The 18840-nt window shown below is 44.6% G+C and overlaps 1 protein-coding gene across 1 annotated transcript in view; it reads right to left on the bottom strand.

The window, feature by feature from the left end:
- Positions 1-18400, bottom strand: part of amon (prohormone processing protease amontillado) — a 147326-nt gene extending 128926 nt beyond the window's left edge. The window contains exon 1 of the mRNA XM_084583373.1: positions 18224-18400. Within this exon, the coding sequence (XP_084439499.1) occupies positions 18224-18400 (177 nt within the window). The remainder of the gene's footprint in view (positions 1-18223) is intronic.
- Between the last annotated feature and the right edge of the window lie 440 nt (positions 18401-18840).

The raw sequence follows: 18840 nt of genomic DNA, 5'->3' as shown, positions 1-18840 counted from the left end.
ATGCGAATCTATATACAGACGCTGACGTCGTGACTGTCATGACTGGCTGTGAATTACACATCTACGCAGTTCTCTCAATCTCGTTCCAAGTCTTACAAAACTTAATTACTGAGGGTCTGGGTCAACTAAATTACGGAAAAGCTCCTCTTGAATCCTTAGACATAAATCGGTTGCTCTTGTGACCCGAGTTAATCTCTTCTTTGTGGAGTGAAACGACATTCGGTTTGCCAGAATAGGTTTACATACAGAGTGCACTTTAGTGAATTTAGTTGTTATCGGCAAGCCGAGTAGCCAGCAGTTCTGCGAAGGCACGAAGGCGGTCAATAAAAAGCACATACAGAGTTTTAATCTTATCTTACGTGAATAAAATTAAACTTTACTGATGCCTTTACCGGCACTGCATGGTAACCCCGAGAAGAGTCTGACGCAGAATTCCTCACGTTTAATGCCTGCTAATAAAATTTGGAAACTACGAATAACGGTTTGCAAGTTCACCTCGCCTAAATGTTGTTTAATATCTGCAGTTCAATTTTAGTAAAATTTGTAATCTCTTCTTTTGCACTTGTCTATCGGGTGGCCCTGGCACAATTTTTATTCGATCAGAATCCAATTTGTTAGAATAACAGGGCATAAGCCATATGTTCCCCTCGTCACAAGTCTCGTCCAACGCCATTTCCTTGTCTTCGTTTCCGCTGGAATTTCCGATTACTCGAATACGTTTTCTAATTCGCAATGCTCTTCACTTCATATATTCTTAATATATAATTTCGATTTCAACGACTTTCGCGCTGTCCATAATTCATTTTTCAAGCTTTTCTGCTGCCTTTTTCAGTTCCCTGCGCTATCTTGCACCGCAGGAGAAGCCTCACCGCATACTGCCTACAGAAATATCTGACAGTGTCTATGTCAGCAACAAGCTGAAAATGTATTACCACACAGAAGACATCGACGAAGCTTTTCCGCTTCCTAGTCGGCACAGTGCAGAGTCCCCACGCGCGTATCCTGAAAGTTCATTTCGAGGCTCCCCGCTTAACAACAACACAAACATAGAAGGGAGTGTTTGCTGAGCGCGAAAAACTCGTTTTCTGCCGAGATTAATCTCGGATAACGAAATTCTCGCATGGCGATAGCAACGGTACCGGCGACGAGCCGCTTGACAGAGCTGTCACATCTTCCTATTCTGCACCGCTTCCTCCTTCGACAGGAACTACTGCTCCTGATGAGTTCCTCCGCTCTTTCAGGCACGTAGCCAAACACAGAGCTCATCGGTGCACTGCGGGACAGGCAAACAGTGCCAACGTCGGCATCATCTCGACAACTTCGCGAAGCAGCTCTGAACGTCGTGTCTGGACTAAGACGCAGCTCCATGGACGGTTTGACAGTTCGCAGGATGGTAGAAACAATTGGTTTTCAACGTCTTTCCCAGTCAGCGGCTCTATAGTAGTGATGAACTGGTACTGCGACCGACGAAGTACAGAACAGAATGAACGCCCTTTCCGTTAATCGAGTTGCTCGGAGAACGTGGACGTGAAAGTACGAGAACCTGCCCATGTGAGGAGTCCCCATCGTGACGTGTGGTAATGCGATGCATTGGCTCTGGAGTACGGCTAAGCAGTGCTCGCGTTGAGAACTCAGAGATGGAAGTAATGAAGCGTAGGGCAATTAAAAAGGATAGAATAACAAATAACAGCAACAGGACTAAAAAGTAAAAAGAAAACGTATGGAATAAACAAATCCATCACTTTCATTTAATCGACAAGATAGCGCTCACCACGACTGTGATTCAAAGGGCCTCTGTCTGTTATTCTAATATATTCAATGTGACTGTATTTAGTATTTAAGATATGCTAAATTTCAAGAGACGTCTACAAGAAGATTGAGGCATAAAAAGACTGATTGCAAGCATTATTACTGTGTTGTTCAATGTAGAGTTCTTTCGCAACAGGACTAAAAAGTAAAAAGAAAACGTATGGAATAAACAAATCCATCACTTTCATTTAATCGACAAGATAGCGCTCACCACGACTGTGATTCAAAGGGCCTCTGTCTGTTATTCTAATATATTCAATGTGACTGTATTTAGTATTTAAGATATGCTAAATTTCAAGAGACGTCTACAAGAAGATTGAGGCATAAAAAGACTGTTTGCAAGCATTATTACTGTGTTGTTCAATGTAGAGTTCTTTCGTGAAGCAGGTGATACCAAGGCAAAAATCCAAGATACATTCGCTTTTAAAAAAGGCGTGTAATCAGTTTACAGAAAGTGGAAACAAGTAGAGGAGATCAAATAACCTGCGGAGAAAGCAGCACAGCAATTTAGCTGGGTATAGTCAGTGCACGTTAAAGAACCCCAGGTGGTCGAATTTTCCGGAGTCCTCCCCTACGGCGTCTCTCATAGCCTGAGTCGCTTTGGGACGTTAAACTACACAAACCAATTTAGCTGGGGATAGAAGGAAATGGCTATATTGTTTCAAAAATGAGCAGTGCTATTTACTTATGTGATTAAAACATACATTTTACGAAGAAGTGACCACGAAAGCATGTTTAGTGCGTGGGAAAATAGTTGTGAAATCCCAGCACTTGCTTTCTTAAAGCACCATAATCTGCATCCTAAAGTAATTAGGTTCCGCGGGGCTAGCTTAGTTTCCGTGAAGCGAGAAAAATCCAACGCATCCTTGGTTGTAGCTGGTAGCAGATGGCGTAAACAATCGGCCATACAACAGCAGCGAAAACAACTTACGAGATGTTAGTAGTTGTCGCACTTCCTTTATCCTAACATGAAAACCTACTATCAAAGTATCTACAGCTTCAGATTATCGGGCCACCTAGGAACAAGAAAAAAGGGCCCAACGATTAGTAAGAGTATGGGGCTCCCGCGAATTGACGGCTCAGCACTCAAACCAGTGTGCTGAGCCTAAGAGCACTTAGAGAGCATGTCCTTTTCATCGACCGAATGACATGTGAGTGCACTTAGATGCGACACGATGACGCATGTTCGCCCTGCTCATCGCCACATGGTATCGCATTCATCGCGTCGATGACGCTTGATGATCACTAAGCTTGTAGCCCAGATGGGTGCGAGCGGTGCTGCTGTCTGGTAACGCTTCCAGAGGGAACCGTAATGGAGGCGGCTCGTCACCTGGGGGAGCGCTGTCCTTTTTCGACCTTCAGAAGGTACACCGGCGTCGAGCCTCCGGACGCAGCCTAATGCGGCACTTGCCATGAGTGGCTGCATCTACCGTAGCTCTATCATGGTGCCGCACTGAAGTTTGTGCTGCACGAGGCTGATTTTAAAACGAAAGGTTTAAGGGTCCCGTCCAGCCAAGGTCGTCGGAATCGGTGAAGTGCGGGGAGCCGGTGCCGCCCTTCTTGTTCTTCTTCGAACGTGTGGCGGCAGGAGGCGGTGATGCTCGCTTCTTCTTCCTCTTCTTTTGCTGCCTCGATTCTTCTACATTGCACACTTGATTCTTCTTCTTCTTGAAACACCTGGCAACCTTTATTCGCACCGGTACATATCTCCACAAATATACAACATTGCCTGACACAATGTCCCACTGCCGTCCAATCCCCTGCCTACCGTTTTCCTCCCCAGTCACCCATCTGGCCCTCCTCATGGGACCTCCCTCGTCAAAATTCCCCCGACATCTTCGTGTCTTCCAGTCCCACGGCTGTGATGTCGAGGTTCGCAGACAGCCATGGAGGAGTCGCGCTTGACGTGCTTCGGCTGCGTTTCCTTGACGTTCACGGACAGCCGTGAAGGAGTTAAACCACAGCAAACCGCGACTGACCAGCTCAATCGGGCTTCCGATGTGTAAACTAGGTTACCTATATGTGCCTAACCTGGATTAGCAACACACTGTAACCAAGCATAACTAAGCTTTCGTCTGCCTAACCGGTCTTAACTGAGCTAAGCTCCACCAATATGTTTTTGAGGGGGTGCTCATATCTTATTCGCATTGTGGGCGGAGGTGCACGCATCGCCTTGCCAGAGTTATTTTAGGGTGTCGTGTCGTACTACTAACTTTTTTGGATCCCAAAAGAAACATATATATTTCATCCCATGCAGGAGACGTTGCACTTGCCACGTGATAACACAGCTCATGAATTCTGCTCTAACTAAAAGACGTGGTTCTCAAGTTTCATTTAGGAAGCACAAAATGCTGAGATATGTTGCTACGAATGCCATGCTTCAAAGGTGAATTTCATTTCGCACATTGAACAATCCACCTTGCTGTCTCTGCCATGACACTTGCCTCCACGCCGTTCGGTACAACTATTCCAAAAGCTGGACCGAATAAATATTCTCACGACATTATATTGTCTTCCTCTACCCTACCGACACCTTCATTAGATAAAGTCCCATATTGACAAATCTTATAGTTAATAAAATATTCAAGCGGTAACATAAATCTGAACCCAATATTGGCGTCCAATAACGCATAGCATATTTCTGTAACTTTAGCAATAGGCCCAGGCGCTCTTTCTTTCCTTGAAGCTGGCCAACAACAGTGCCCGCGTTAGCGTGTTGCGCCACCTGTAGAGTTCATCGAACGATCTTCCCGCGTGTTTAGTGCCCTCATCTCGACCATCTGCTCTATTTTTAGACAGGGCTCATGACCTAAGGAGGACTGTGCGGTCATCACTTATCGGGAAGAAGTGGGGAGGACAGGTTTATTTAGAAAGTAATCATCGCTGTGTTATTACTCAAAGAGTGATGACCCGCCTCCCGAATCCCCATGCATGATAGAAAGAGAGAGAGAGAGAGAGAGAGAGAGAGATGAGGATTCAGGGAATGCTTTAATAGCGACGGTAAGGATGGAGAGGTTCTTAGGAGGCACAACTCGTCTCCAGTCCCGTATCCCGAATCATCCATTATGCCGCAATGATGCCCACGCAAAGAAGGTTTGATGTACTAGCACAGAATTCGTTTTGCAGTGGCGCAGCTCTAGCCTCATCTGCCGCTCTTTCGTCTATTCTTACTAGCGGGATAGAAAAGCTTCAACGATCCGGGGAAAGGTATTGGGGTCACGTTCTGTCAGCGAGAGCCTGGGCGCAATATGTGCTTAGAGGGTAGTAATACGCGGTATTATGTGTGTTTATTGTTATAGGTATATTCAAATAAAGGTGTAAATAAAAAATTGGGAGACATTAAAGCTACGCCTTTGAGGTCATGATGCGTCAACATTTATGGCTCCCCGCAGTACCTCCTTTTGCGGACCATCTGTCGTGTACACGCACGCACATACATCTCCCGAAATGCACTCGTGCCGTGCTTAGAAGAGTACTATTGATAATTTATTCTGTTGAATCAATCCTCTGCCGTTTTGTGTTTTGTGGTGTGCTGCGGGATTAACTTATTGAAGCACAGAAAAGGTTAAAGTTGCTGACCTAAGTCGCCCTTAGTTTAATGATTTGATGTGTGCCTTAGAAATAGCGCTTACTTCGTTAATTACTGTCCCTCTAATATGATACTTATCAATATATGGTCGTAAACTTTCATAATATGTGCAAGATCTTACATCATAGGCATTACACCCCGCTTTAATCAAGCCGTTTCATTATGCCTGCTTCGGCTACACTCCAAATATATCAACACTTACCGAAGAGCCGTCAGCCGTATTTGACTGAAACTAACATAGTTAAAATTCTTTTATTCCTTTTAAGGCTTCAGTGCGCTGGAGCCAGGCACGTGCTTGATCCACAAGTTTGATAACTTCACTATGCATTGCAATAGCTTCCATAAAGTATTCGCTCAGTGGCCGGGCATTAAGATCTGCGTGACGTACCGCCATCCTGCTAAGCCATATTTTATACAGGCCCTAGGTTATTACAAGGCCTCGTTTTCAATCGGAAGATATCTGATGCCGTGTGGATTAAACGGACGACACTTAAGAGTTCATTGGATGAGGTCCTAGAAGGAAACTGCGGGCTGAACAATCCAAGAACACATGCTCAATGGTTTCATTCCTTTTGAACCGAGAACAATGTACTCACAAAGGCGGAAAAAACCTAAGTTTTCTTGCAACTACGCTTTACCCGCCAAAGTGCTGCTATGAGGTTGAAAAAGAATGTTTGAACTGAAAGAGTAATGACTATTTCTTAAACTATTTTAGTACATCTTGATCAGGGTCGGAATTTACATGGTCCTATGCAAAAGTGGGGTGAACAGTGATACTTATATCAGCAAGTAGTGTTCCTGACCGACTCGGAATCAGAGATTGGTGGGTTCAATTGGTAACTTACCTACTCTTGATTTTCTTTTCACTGTAACTTATTTACTCTTCAACCCCGATGCTCCTCGTGTGACGTCAATCCTCTTCGACCATTCCGGATTTTCTGCTCGAGCAAGCGCCGACGGCTGATGCCGCTAGGTTTCGCTCTAAAAGGCAGCCTTAGGGCAGTCGTGTTAATTGCTCACTTCGCTTTTGAGAAAAATATAAAACAAATTATTACATGAGATTAAAAAAAAAAAACAGTTTTACCTGCTGGCAACAAATGCCATCACCAAATAAAAAAAAAAACAAATTTTATGCTAAAATATTCCATGTCGTGGACCTCTTGAACAGAATGCGGTTTGTTAATTTGGGTGTTGCCTTAATCCCCATAGAAAACTGGATGTTTTATTGTCACCGTAGTATTATAAAGAAAACTGAGTTTTTCTACTAACACAAGTAAGTGCGGGCAGCAGCCAATGGTACAACTTGGTAACGGTTGCTAAAATGCTAACGGTTAGTTCTTAGACCTCTTGTTAAAGAGTTCAACCTGCAACACAGTGCCTCTCAGCAAGCCCCCGACGACCTAAACAGCCACCTTCCTCCGATCATATATCCTCAAACATCAGTTGCCAGTCTTCCCACACAGATACCCTACTCCCATCATGTTTAAGTCTTTGTGCGTACAAACGGATACCATTTCCTCAACGTACTGCATGATCCTAAGAGTTCCCTAAAGCTTATACCTCTTTCAGACACTCCCTTTTCTGTCTCGTGATAAAGTAAGCACTATGGATGAGATATGTTGGAAACAGCGTTGGTACCTCACCCCGCTCACTGTGTACATTGCAAATTGAATATTACTCTCGCTATGGAGTATGAAAGATCACTGAACAAGGGTTAAGGGAGGCCTTAGTTCGCAAGCCGAGCCAACGTCTCGACAAGTCCCCTTATCGAAGCGTTAGTTCGGCTTGCGAACTGAGCACTCCCCCCCCCCCTCCCCCCCCCCCTCCCCCCCTCCCCCCCCCCCCCCCCAATCCACAATTATACACTTATCTCATGCTGTGGGAGAGTATTTTTTTTCTAATACCCTGGATTCTCGTTATGGAATGCATACAGGAGAGCTGAGAGAGAAAAAAAAAAGGCTCTTGACAAAGCCGCATGACGCAGTCTTAGTGTTTGAGGAACGTGGGATGAGAATATCATGGTATAAAGCGGATTGAAGAGCTAAATGAAATTTGGCGAAACTAGGCTGCAAAGAATTCTGAACGCATAAGAGTTATCGATTAGCGGATAAATATACAGCACTGGCTATGTTTTTACACCCACACATAGGCTTCACTCAATGGATATGAAGACAGTGCCGAGTGGAAGAGGTTTTGCATAATCCCACGAACTATGCATACATCAGCACGCATATCTAAGCTTTCCGGTGTAGTTCTATAATGAAGGGTGGATAATGCATAATCCGGTTTCTGAATTACGGCTTATATTTATGCCATAGCAAATAAAAAGCAAGGGGGCTGAATATCGTCGGCAGGGATTAGAATCGAAAGATGCATTTAGCTTATTAAACCGATGCGTCAAGATATATCCGGCTTTAGTCCGCAAATGAAGAAAGTCCTGCTTGCGGTTGACGGTATTTGCCATCGCTCTTTGATATTAATGTCGCCTTAAATCAAGATTCGCAAGGAACTGCTACAAGCTCTCACGTTCAATTTTAAGCTATACTAAAAATTGCGATGCCGTACCGAAAGGAATGATCATTTGAATAAAAATCTGATATGATGCAGGGAAACAAATAAGAATATTAGGTTACAATTCAGGAGCTAGTTTTTTATATTAGCCTATGAAGGCTTTTATAATTCCAGTTACAATAATTATGTCCTTGATACGCAAGCGGTTGAGGTTAAAAGCAAAATAACAAAAATTCAAATAAAGACGACATTACGTGTCATTGGATATGCCGAATACCACTGTATATAGTAACATTCAGCATATGAAATGCCAAGCATTTTATTTATATTCGATAAAAGGTGCATGGCGAAACGTTACCGTGTGCGTAACGGTATTGTCACAACGAATATAAGACGCTGGAATCGCACCGTTTCCATGGAGGCTCCTCAAATAGAGTTTTCCTTTATGTCAACTTATATGAGTTTATCCTCGAGTAGTAATGCCGCTATGCGTGGGTCTTATAGAAATAGCTTACTAAATAACGCAAATTGTGAGTCGGTTGTTCCGATGAAAGACACTCCACCCGACAGACGGTGGTATTTCGATCCGGCTTAGGCCGTCTACAGAAGTAGTTGCGCTCACATCACTACAGAATGTGGGGCCTCGTTGACAGAAGAGGGTGCTGTGGGCGCAGAGCGAGGGCTTGTAGACAAACTATCATCGAGATGATGTGTCCTCAACTGCGATGTCTCAATGACAGCGCAGCAAGTTTTTGGTAGCAATGCTTGTTCTCGGAAGTGTCGTTTTGAAAATGATTCTGTTTGCTCAAAGCGCAGCAAAGGCGGCGCGAAAAACTAAAGGAATAACACGTTTGTCCGTGTGGCTCCTTCGTTTTAAGTGCTGCATTTAGTGTGCTAAGAGAGAGAGCAAACTTAGTACATGAAAACTCAACTAAATTTATGTTTCTAAACTAACTCATTGAACGGATTTGGTTTGATTTATAGGTACTTAACGTCTCAAAGTGATTTGAGCTATGAGGGACACAGTATCCTCGAGGGATTAAAAAATTTCAATCCCCTGGAGTTCTTTAACGTGCGCTGACATCGCGCAGTACACGGGCGCCTTGCTTTTTGCCTCGAATAAAAAGCGACCGCTGCGGCCGGGATTCGATCCCGCCCCCTTGGGCACTGCAGCCGAGCACCCTAATCACTGCAGAACCGCGACGGGGAGATGGAAGTGGGTGTCACTTTTTCGTGCTTTTTTGACAAACGTAATATGTAATTCTGTTTGATCTGACGGAGGTGTAATTGCGTATGCACAATACAGGAAGAAGGATGAAGAAAACTTTTCGCAAGAAATTTGAGTGATTCTCAGAAAGTTTCCACAGGAGACGGGAACGGCTCATGTCTATGTTTATTCAAACATCAAGGAGGAGGAATATTAGGTTTGAACATAATGCGACTGCTACATCCCTAGAGAAAAAACCCTATGAGTCACAATAACCTCAGACAAATTCTGATACTAAACTCATACTAATCTCATACAAATCTCATAATCTCATTCTAAACTCATTCATCATATGATAAATATGTGAGAATTAATGAGGTTTGTATGAGTTTAGAATGAGAAATCCGTATGAGGTTATTCTGACTCATACCGCGTTTTCCACTAGGGATAGTACTAGATACTACATAGTATTAGGTACTATATAGGAAATATTATTAAGGGGGGGGGGGGGGGGTCATTATCTTACCTAGGGATGAATTCACGCTGTGCAGGTGGAGGGTTCGTCATGCTTACTGAACTATTTGAGCATACCGCAGGCGCTTTCCTTGAGAAACAACAACGGCCTTGTATGAAATTAAATTGAAGGACTTGCTCGGCCCCTTATTCGTACCTGATCGGTCGAAAAATTACGCTTCTATACACTAAAAAATATCGTGGAAATAAATCCAACGATGGCTCATACGAAACCACTCGTCCTTTTAATTAGCATAATTTCACAAGGGATAATAAATCCGTGTTGAAAGATAAACAAACAAGTGCTGGTCAGCATTGAATAACTATTTTTCGAGACCCCGATAAGCACGTTTTTAAACTAATTAAGACAATGCGTATGGCTCATTTTATATTATGATTATGTGTAAAAGAAAGTCAAGTCTTAAACGTCATTGAGAGTTAAGGCCACATTCACTTCAGGAGGTAAACGATGGATAAGGTGTATATTCAGTCATACAACGAGGATAAGACCATTCAAAAAGGGCGAAATGTTCATGCCCTTTTGTTTTGAGCTTGTAAATGTTTCGTTTAACTACTGCGATCAGGTTACGATCTCTAGAATCTAAGTAGGCCCTTAAAATATTTGAGCTTAGCTGGGCATTCGTCTTTCAAATCAGAAGTTTCATGCAAATTCCCTTTAGCACTACTTTTTCTCTTCATGTCTGCTAAAGAAGGAATGTATGTCTCACATGTGCAAATAGCCGGGCTTAAAAAAGTAAACTTCATACGGAGGCAACGCGGATGACTGCCACACCAGAGAAGTAATTTTTCACCTCTACCTTTTGAAAGTCTAGACCTTTTCCCTGACTTGCTTAGTACACCGTCAGCCACTGCCAGGCTTGCGTAGCTACGTTGTACCTATAGATGAAGAGACTAAGCAAACATAAGCACTGGTGTCGACAACGTATGTTTTTCTTACCTTCTCCCACAGCTTTGTCCGTGGGGACGGCTGAATGTTTGCGGACCCTGAGCTAACCAAACCTGTCCTGTCTAACGGCAGCACGAAAGGGTCAAGAGCTCCGGGACATTAACATCGGCCCGGTAAACCCTTGGCCAACGGTCGCCTATAGCCGCACCCATTGTTAGCACACTCTCGGTCACAGATACGGGCGAGCTGATAAAAAGCGAGAGCAAAAGAAAAACGGGGCTGAGCTATCGACTCCTTGTTTTGCGAGCTTACGTGTGCCGAGGGCCTTGAACGGTCATCAGCCCCACAACCGAAGAAGTAAACAAAATTGCAGCATTAAGGCTCACAAACAACGCATCAATTTGACGCTTGGTGATGCTGACAGTTGGACGATACTCATTTGAGTAAGCGAAACCGAGAACTCTTGATACTCGGAAAATAAACTCACTATCGGTCCCTGTATTTCGCCTTGCAGTTGCACAAGGCACAGTTAGGACTTTTCGGGCGTCCTTTTGTCTCCTTTTTTCATTTCTATGAAGAGCATGGGTGCAGAATGAAACTCTGTTTACGCTATTTGTACAGTGTTTGGCGCACGACACATGCTCCTAGCCTTTCTTTATGATAAATGATAAGAAGCTGTTGAATACCTTTATGCAAAAATTTGAATGCGCAACATTTTAGGAGCCGATAGCGGATGTACATCATCATCATCATCATCATCATCATCATCATCATCATCATCATCATCATCATCATCATCATCATCATCATCATCCTGACTATACCCACTGCAGGGCGAAGGCCTCTCCCGTATTTCTCCACTTAACCCGGTTCTGTGCTAGCTGCGTCCACTTGACCCCTGCGAACTTCTTAATCTCATCCGCCCACCTAACTTTCTGCCGCCCCCTGCTAGCGGATGTACGCAACCTAGTTATTCACCTCACGTCTGAGGCAATATGCTACGGTCATCTCCCTATAACGTATTAGAAATGGTTATTCCCGGACCCCGACGTATAGATAGATGTGCAGGATACGACTCGAGTCCTCACCACTGTGATAAAGGTGTGGTGTCTGTATAACTGTCTCACGTGCTGTCGACAACGCATCATGGAGAGGCGTACCCTGCTCGTTCCATTGAACAAGGCAGTGATGCTGTACGGTTGTGTGCAAAATATCGTGTCCTTCGAGGGAATATGGAGATTCGAAGGGAGGCTTCCCGGCCTCCAAAATACCATCTTGCCGTCTTGAGCACAAACCAAAATGAAAGAGAGTTGAGAGGGAGCTGCAGTAGTCCGCAAGACAACATATCTAAAAAGAGGACTCTTCTTCGTCTTCGACGTCTTCGACTGCATGAAGACAGGTCCTCTGCTAGAAACTTTTGTTGAGCAGACTGAGGCTTCCCCTCCACCCTTGTTCATTTTATTTGTGTTCTACAAGAATCCCGTTTCTCTTCTCTTTGTCTACCATTTATGACACCTAGCTAGATTGCAAGCTGAGACGGCGTGTACTTATCTGGATCCCTTATGGAAACGGTTATCTAGGACTGCCAGGTCACCGAACCTTGCTTAAACGGTCGCCCGTAATGCAATATCTAATTGTCGGTGCTGTGCGGAGATTATCGGCACTATGGCGCAAGGCTAATTCTACTGTTGCCTATAACAACTCAGCGCGTTGCTAACGTGTCCTGAAATGGTGAAATTATGAAGCATTGCGTCTCTTTTCTTTTCTTACTATTTTTTAGAGTACCCCGCTCTGATTTGCACCACCGTGTATATGACGTCACACCTCTCGGAAGCCTACATATGGACGCTCGAATCAGATCGCAGGATACTTGAGCTGCTGGGCTCGAAGAGTGGAGGCGCCCAAGGAGTACCAGGGAGTGCTGAGCCCTGCCGGATGCGTACTGGCATGCCACCGAGCGGAAATTAGAAGTCGTGGTACGCTCGCCAGTGACACGGTCGAGTGGAAGTCAACTACGCCTCCTAATTTCCGCTGCCTGCGGCACGTTACTGCAATCGACCGCTCTTCTATGCTTCGCTATACGATTGGATTGTACGTTTACTAGACAGGGCTGACGTGAAACTTCTACTCATGTGCTACATGTCTGTTTAAGTTACCTGAATCAAGAAGACAACTGACACATGTAAAAATGGCAGATGATGTTTAGAAGAGGAAAAAAATTAATTGTGAAATTTCTTATACGAATGTCATGCGAAGCTGCGGTACAGAACGCGCATAAGGAAGACAAAAGTAGGCATTGCACTAAGTGTCACCTAAATTAGCAAGTTTGCGCCCTCGCCATATATGTTAAGCTGTGCTCAGATCGCAGCTTGGAAGGGTTTAACGTATTTTCGCTAATTGAATGGCTGTAAATGCCACAGCCGCTTTTATCTTCAATACTCTGCATTTCGTTTCTGTATATTTAATCATCTTTCAATCAGTGTGCGCTGAAAACACTGGAAACGATCCTTCTTCTCAGCAATAGTTGTTCCCGCGTTTTAACCGACAACTACGACTTCTCTTACAAACCAGATTGTTTACTGTGCGCGGTGAATCAGAAACAAAGGGGACAAGACGAGCCCAGAGATGGTTACGTGAATGAGAATATTCTTGGTATTAGAATGAGTGTGGCCATCATTATTAGCGGCACCAGCCCAAAGATCTCCTCTAAAACAAAATCACTTTCTGGCTGATCTTCACCTAACCCTGCATTGCGTCAATTATGGGCACCAGTACCCTAAGCTTACTTGGCCTAATCCACTCCGTATGATTTTCGCCCATGCCGCCCCCGCTCGCCTTCAGTTTCTTTGCGTAACATGACATCTGGTAGAAGAGGTTTAGCCTCGAATGTGTAGGTGGGCTAAAAACGGCTCTGTACTTGAAGGATTCGGCTTTATTCCGACCACCCACAGAGTTCGCAACGTGTGCGTACATCTAGCACAGCAAATGGGTGTCTATTGCAGTTGGACTTCGTCTAAATGCGAATAGCGAGGCTCAAGGATTCGATTCCAGGGTTTTTCACCCAGCAGCCAAATTTTGTAACCACTGGGCCCATTCGGTGGGTTTTAGAGAACTGTTTACGATTGATAAACTTCACCTGCACCGTAGCTTCTGTGCCCCGAGCATAGAGTTTAACGTCCCCCTGCAACATTACAACAAGCCTTGAAACTTCAGATGGAACTAGGGATGACGAAACGCAAAGGTGCTTTGGTCGCGATTTACCTTCTACGAATGTACGCCCATTCGTAAAGAGGCATAACCCTGGATCTTATTAAAATTGTCACGCCATCTGCTACTTCGCCAAAAAGGTTGGTAACTTCGTGAGTAAATATTAATCCCAGAGCCTTTTTTTGTGCACTTTTCTTTGTTATTTAGCACTGGGACGCGTCATATGTTGTTTATATATTCAAGAAATTAACGTACGCTTTAGCTCTGAACGAGCGTTGTATTTCTGTGCATGATGTGTGCGCACAGCAGCGCTGTAGTTACGCATTAACAATTTCTGTTGAGGATTACGAATCTGGAACGAATTCTCCACTTGTAATCAGTAAGACGTACATGCCCAAAACCTAGCATTGTCATTTCCTATTCCTACGCTTCTATGTCGCGCAAGGTATGGTTCGCGTGTACAAATCGCTCCCTAAGAAGAATTACGAAACAACGGGTTACAGTGCCTGCGAACGGCAGTTACGACTTTAAGAATGACCTGAGAATTGTATTGTCTCGGCTATTTCCGGCTTCCTTACCTCACTGTTGTGAAACTGCCATTATAGACCATGCTTTACGTTGCTTCCGTTATAGTCGTTCAGTCACGTCAGTCATGCTGGGGAGCTTGGAAACCTGGCCTTATTCGGCGGCCAATTTTTACTAAGTTGTAGAAGCATGCACCAACTGCCATCTCTGAAGAAACATGGTGGCATGTATAAATATGAAGTTCAGCAGCTTTTGCCATTAGTTCTGGCACCGTAAAACACAGCCGCTGTCCTAAGCCTTAAGCTTTGTGTTGACATGTGGGCCATTTTTTTATTCATAAATCCTAGAAGATGTTTCTGAGTTGGAACTGTCAGATACTTCGAAGCTTCCGTTATAGGCAGTGAATTTCCGTTTTAGTTTTAACGTAAGGGATAAAAAGCTTCTCTTCATTCTTATTTTCCGAGGAAGTCCTAAAAAGTACAGTTCCCCCGAGAGCTTAACTTTAATGTGGATTTCACTGTATATTGGTTGACCTCTAAAAGATATATGGAGATGAACAGTCCACAGTGGTCGTTGGAAAACGCCAAGCAATATACCCGCACTTCGAGGTCGTAAATTTCTCGGCGTCGGCGGCACCCAAACTGTCGTCCATCGTCCGTTCCTTAAACAGCGCCATTTTTCACTCTCAAGGAAAATGAGAAACACGTGCGCTTTTTTCTAGGCCGAGTTGGACTACCGTCTTTGCCACATCACAGAACGTATTTTTTTTTTCGCAAAAAAAAAAAAAGGGCTTATCTTGGATATGAGCTGAATACGGCGGGCATAATTTACGTTGTCGTTAGCTAAACTGTCCGCGAACCTCTAATAGTTAACGCAGCGAACGCGTTCATTAACGCCATTCATTACTGCAGTAAGTACACTTTTCGATTCGTACTTATTTGGTTATTTTCTCTGCACAAGTGCTAACGAAAAACCTGCTCTCCTAATGACTGCATTTCCTTTTATTCCTTCACGTTTTCTCCGGCTACCTTGGCATCGCTGGATGCAAAGTTTAGTTACTCAACCGCGGTGTTTCTTCACTCAGCATTCGTTTCTCAGAAATAGGGTTCATACTTAAGTTTCAACTCAAGTTACATTCGGCGATGTGATCAAGGGAATATCTGTCCCTACTGCGCAACACAGTTGTAATGAATGCACTACTTTAAGCTGCCTGCTTTGCTGTAATTGGCAACACGCTTCGAATGACACTTTAACGCCGCTGACAGCCAGTCTAGAACATTATTATTTGCCCGGAGTATGAAATATTAAAGTAATGTCGCTACTCCGCATATTTACGGCCGTTGTTTCCCTAATCCTTCGTCCTTAATCTCGAACGCGTGCGCGCGCCGAGTTGCGAAAGAGGCAACTGACCCTTCATGAGGAACTTATTTCTCGGCGTCTCTATTCGGATCGATTGCGCTCTCTTCTTTTTTTTTTCTTTTTTTTTAAGGCAATTTTAAGCCCCTAGAATGCCCAGATAAAGCGAATTGTTCCATGTGAGACATTTTCCCAGTTTAGCGGAAGATGCTGTCCCGTTTCCTCGCTAACCTGATCTTATAAAACGTGTTGCATTGTTCTAATTACGAACTTCAGAAATTAGGCTCCTAGTCAGAATGTTAAGTTTAATGCATTCTTTAATGACTGTTTCTGACGAAGTGAGCTGAGTTTAGGAGATCTTAGTCAACTGTAGGAAACTATAGTGAACGTAGATGGGGTCTCCGCTTCCTCGCCAAACAGCTGCAATACTGTGCGGGGGTGCAGATGACTGAAGAGATTATTACGCAGGGACAGAAGGTAAGTCCCTTAATTTTGCGAACTGTTATTCGAGGTGCAATCATTTAATTGCGGAAGCCTGGAATTTTAGCTTTTTTGTTACTAATTACACTCTTTGTGTGTACAGCCGCTGGAAGCAATTTTTAAGGCTTATTTTACGCCAGACGTAAATTACTTGAAAACAACATCGACTTTTCGACTGATAGAATCCAAGGAAAATAAGAAAATAGGGCCTTATAGTTTGCTGTAGCATTACAGGCTGGTGGTATTCAAGGTAGCCTGCAATGAACGTCGCTAAATCGTAGCTCTGCTAAAAGAACTGAGAAAGCTGGAAATCCCTTTTTGGGATTAGCAAATACTCCGTAGTCATACGGTTACTTGCACGAATGGACGGGGCAGTGGCTGCACAGCATTGATGGTGACGTCAGCAAATGTAACCTGACTATGCTGTGAAAATTTCTCTTCTAATTCCGGGATCTATTAACATGTAAGAGCTCGACAACAGATATCACTGCTTATTTTTGGATCCAATTACATTATAGGTACGACTCCAACTGCTTGGCTGACTTGCTTAGCTCACATTTAATTTAAGACAGAATTGTGCAGCATATTAATCTTGCAAATTACTGTCACATAACTGCTAAGTTGAGAAGCTGAGTGAATATTGCAAAATTTCTTCTTGCCAGCAGGCGATTTAGAGTGGCAATCTCTGAATCGCATAGTAAGGTTATCAAACAAAGTAGAGTGAACGAGCTTGAGAACTTAAAGCATCTGCAAGAAAACCCAACAGTCGTAGGTGATTTCGCAGTGTACTTCTACAGTGACTGTCCAAAGGTGGTGGCGTTTTGATTTACATCGTTTTTCGGTGAAACATTAGTAAAGTAAGTGCCTAGTAACGTATTATTTTTTATTGCAGGAGTGCAGCGTCAGCAAGTGACACTTTTTATTTTGACAATCACCGATCATGCGTGAGTGTCATTGTTTGCTCCGCAATCGTAAGACTGACAGAATTGGGGTCACTGTACATGTAGAGAAGTGAAACAACTCAATATATGTGCCAGAAAAAAAAAACAAAAAAAAAAAACATCGCACATACTTTAGCTAGTTCAAGGACATACTGCTAAACAAAAACGTTTTGAAGCATGGAAACGCCTATTGAAAACGCGACTTGCATCATAGTGTACAGGCGACCATTAATAGCAAATCCACAGTGGTCCGACATAGACATCTGTAAATTCAGCTCTTTTTGATCTGCAGTGGTAAAAAGCTTCAACAAAGTGAAACGGTATGAGTGTTAAAAACGGCTAAATGCAGGCGTAAGAACGGCTTGACTTTCAGACGTTTACTGTGTTTTGAAGCGGCACTTAAAGCACCACCTCGACGTGTGTTCCGGCATGAGACTATGCATCAGTGCAATACCGACAGTATTGTTATGAACCAAACTGTCACCTCTTATAACGTGATATAAGGTATTGTATGCACGGCTGATATTGTATGTCATGATATGGTATGTCATGCGCGGTGATTTACACTGTCCTCCAATGATGTGAGGTGGGATGGAGGTGGGAGGTGATGTGAGGCGCTTGTCACAACAGATCGACCAAACGAGCACCTTATAAGATATTTTCGTAGCTCGAGAATACGAGTATGAAACATTCTGCACCGGCCGTTACGGAAAACCACATGCGAACCACTGGAACCGCAAGCACACCTTACCGAACGGAAGCATTCGCTCATCTATAAATCTAACCATCTCTTCTGAACCATATCTTTGCGTTCCAAGATGACTTGCTACATTAGTCAGTGGGGATGACACAGTTGTCCTTGATGCCCTTGGAGACACTCGTCAGAAGACGACCGTCATACGCGCTTCACGGGCCGGCCGTCGTCGGATAATGGTGCGACAAGTCCGGTTTCTATATCGCCACCTCATTTCGCGAAGAATATGATGACGACAACCACAGAATGCTGGTGTCAGCGAAAACGAGGCCGCGCGGGCACGGGACAACCCTCCCAGACGGCCGCAGCTGTTGGCCGAAGCGCCCAGGCATGCACAGTATGTTTGGACGGCGCGTACGGGGCGGTTCGTATGCGGCACCACGCAAGCGTAAGACGTGCGCGAGGAAGACCCATCCAGACTCACCGGTCCGAGGCTGTGGAATCCGTTGCGCTTTGCGACGGCTCCCGCTGCGCTGGGGTCGTGGTCTCCCCTTAGCCGCACCAGGAAGGAGTTGGTGAAGACTTCCCGCGGCTCGAGGGCCCGGACGGCGGACCCGAAGCCGCACGCGAGCAGGACTAGGAGCCGCAGTACGGACGCCATGCCCGCTCTCTTCTCCGGCGGGCGGGAAGATGGCAGACAACGCGCCGAACGCAGATCAATAGGGGCCGAGTCCCGGCGCGCATGCGCCCCTGGTCGTGACGTCAAGGTGACGTGGGCCGCTTTGCCGGACACTGCGGGGGAGCATGAAACGAACCCTATCGATTGGTTTCTGTGCCGCCGATGGGAAAAAGGGTTGAGGGTGGTGGGAAAAGGGGAAAGCTTCGGGGAGTTCTGTAATGAATAGCGCCCGCGCGCGAGCTCGTGGTTGTACTTTCTGTCCCCCTTCACTGTGCGTCTTTGTTTTATATCTGTGTACTGGTTCGCTCGTGCCTTGGCTACTGCAGAAGTTAGGTCCGAAGAGAAAGGCGAACAAAGCCACGTTAAGGAGAGGGTGGAATGGGAGAGGAGGATCGGAGCCTTTCGCCGCTAATTGGTCAGGA

The sequence above is a fragment of the Amblyomma maculatum genome, chromosome 11 (assembly GCF_055883805.1).
Source record: "Amblyomma maculatum isolate TAMU_Amacu chromosome 11, ASM5588380v1, whole genome shotgun sequence".
In the NCBI taxonomy this organism is placed as follows: domain Eukaryota; kingdom Metazoa; phylum Arthropoda; class Arachnida; order Ixodida; family Ixodidae; genus Amblyomma; species Amblyomma maculatum.
Note: the sequence above shows the minus strand (reverse complement) of the source record. Positions and strands in the feature narration are given on the sequence as shown.